The 2,110-nt window shown below is 37.9% G+C and overlaps 1 protein-coding gene across 1 annotated transcript in view; it reads left to right on the top strand.

The window, feature by feature from the left end:
* The window catches only part of LOC103207032 (interferon omega-2-like), a 649-nt gene extending 427 nt beyond the window's left edge, over positions 1–222 (top strand). Inside the window, exon 2 of the mRNA XM_007952557.1 lies at positions 10–222. Within this exon, the coding sequence (XP_007950748.1) occupies positions 10–222 (213 nt within the window). The remainder of the gene's footprint in view (positions 1–9) is intronic.
* Positions 223–2,110: the final 1,888 nt, after the last annotated feature.

Here is a 2,110-nt window from a genome sequence, read left to right on the forward strand (position 1 = left end):
TTGGTGCAGGCAATGGGAGAGGAAGAATCTGTCCTGGCAATTGAGGGCCCTCGACTGGCTGTGAAGAGGTACTTCTATGGAATGCGTCTCTACCTGAAAGAGAAGAAATACAGTGACTGTGCCTGGGAAATTGTCAGAGGAGAAATCAAGAGAACCTTCTCTTCATCAACAACTTTGGAATCAAGATTTAGAAGAAAGAATGGAGACCTGGCTTCATCGTGACTTCACTCTCAATCTGATATGCCTTACCACTTCTGCAGGGATGTTTCTGGTTTTATCAAAAGGCTCTTGTTTCTGCTTAAATCACTGAATTTATTGAACTCAGGAATTAATTTGTCTGTAGTATCCAGCAAGTGTATGTTAAAAATAACAGCAGGAATATCAGTCCCTAGGAGAAAACTGTCATGCTTTCTTATTTATTTATTTATCTATGTATTTATTTGTTTATTGTTTCACTCTAATATTTATGGCATTTAATTATTTCACTTAATAAATTAATTTACTTTTCACATTCCCATTGTATTAAGATTTTTTTTGCAAAGACTTTCCCCCTATCCACAGGAGTTCTGGTGGGATAGTGGATAAGGAACTTGGCTGCTAGACAAAAGGTTGGGATTCAAACTCTCTAGCTGCTCCTCAGAGGAAAGATGAGGAGAGCTCCTTCCCTGAAGATTTACAGCCTTGAAAAACCCAACGAGGGCCCCTATGAGTCAGAATTGACTTGATGGTAGTGAGTTTGGTTATAGGTCTTGTTTCCACTTACATTTTATTAAATTGATTTTGTTTATTAAATTCTTATCAGGAATCCTTCGTGAATTTGATTATTTTTAAAAACCAAAGCAGTGCTTTATTTTCTGACCCAATGAGGACTAGAATACAATTCATTTACTCTTTCATTTGTTTCACTCACATTATATGTACAAATTGACTAATTGATAGATTATGCAATTGATTAGAAAATGCATGTGTTGATTGGCCTTGTTCAGACATAAATTGTAGAGGCATTGTCTGTTAATTTAATGTTACTGAATCAACAACATATATTATGGGCTTTTAAACAGAAATGCACATAAAATAAAGTTGTGTATTGATCAGTTGATGAAAATGTTGTGACCAGATGTTCACGGAAGTTTAACTCTGTCTTTCCCTTAGGAATATTGGTTCTGTGTCCTTTAATTCACAATTTATGGTGACTTTATTGAACATATCTACTGAAAATGCAATAATCAACTCTATGGGTGTGGTTTGTGTAAGTCTATTTTGGCCTAAGGTTGTTATGTTCCTCGAAGGGGATCCAGTGGCCATGAGGAGTGTTGGAATCCACTAGATAGGATCACAGGGCCTTAAGTCCATCTTCTTCTTTCCTCCTCCCCCTGCCAATCAAGATTCTATTGTGATTATTGTGTAAATGCTATGATGTTGGCTTGAAAGTCAGTTGAAGGACACATTTTCTGTTATGAGTAGCCTGAGGCAGCAATGTGCTTTAGATGATGGATAACTTTGCTTCATTGACCCTGTGTTTCAGTGAGCCCTTGGGCAATGGTTTCACTCTCTTCTCTCTATTTGTATGCAGTTGCCATTGTCTTTCATGTTACTGCATTCAGTGGTGTCTAGATCTATCAATGGTTAAGAAAACCACAGACATAAATCAGATAAAAACTCAAAGGCAGCTCACAAAAAAGATTTAACCTTGCTTTTCTTTCTCTTATTCCCACTTTATTAAACCAGTTGTAAGAACAGAGACATATCAAGAATGGTGACTCTCAGTAGAGATTTGTACAACATCAGTCTATGACAATAGGTGGGTAGAGCAAGAAGAGTGAGGACAAAAGTTTATATCAAAAACCTACAGAAACATTCTTAGGTGTGCTGGGGATTCCAGGGTAAAACCTATAAACTTTGATTCAGACCCATGAACAGGCTTAAGAGGGTTCAGACCACCTATGCAGAACAGGTCCTCAACACCTGTTTACCAGCTGGCTTCCCATATCCGTGTCTTTGGTCCAGGGTTCTGAGTTCTCTCAGGTTGGATGTGGAAAGCAATGCTGAGTTTCCAAAGACTTGGATCAGACACTACCCTATCTGACTTCAGGAAGCAGAATGCTATAGA

This window comes from Orycteropus afer, unplaced genomic scaffold (assembly GCF_000298275.1).
Source record: "Orycteropus afer afer isolate SDZICR_OR568_19922 unplaced genomic scaffold, OryAfe1.0 scaffold00345, whole genome shotgun sequence".
Lineage (NCBI taxonomy): Eukaryota > Metazoa > Chordata > Mammalia > Tubulidentata > Orycteropodidae > Orycteropus > Orycteropus afer.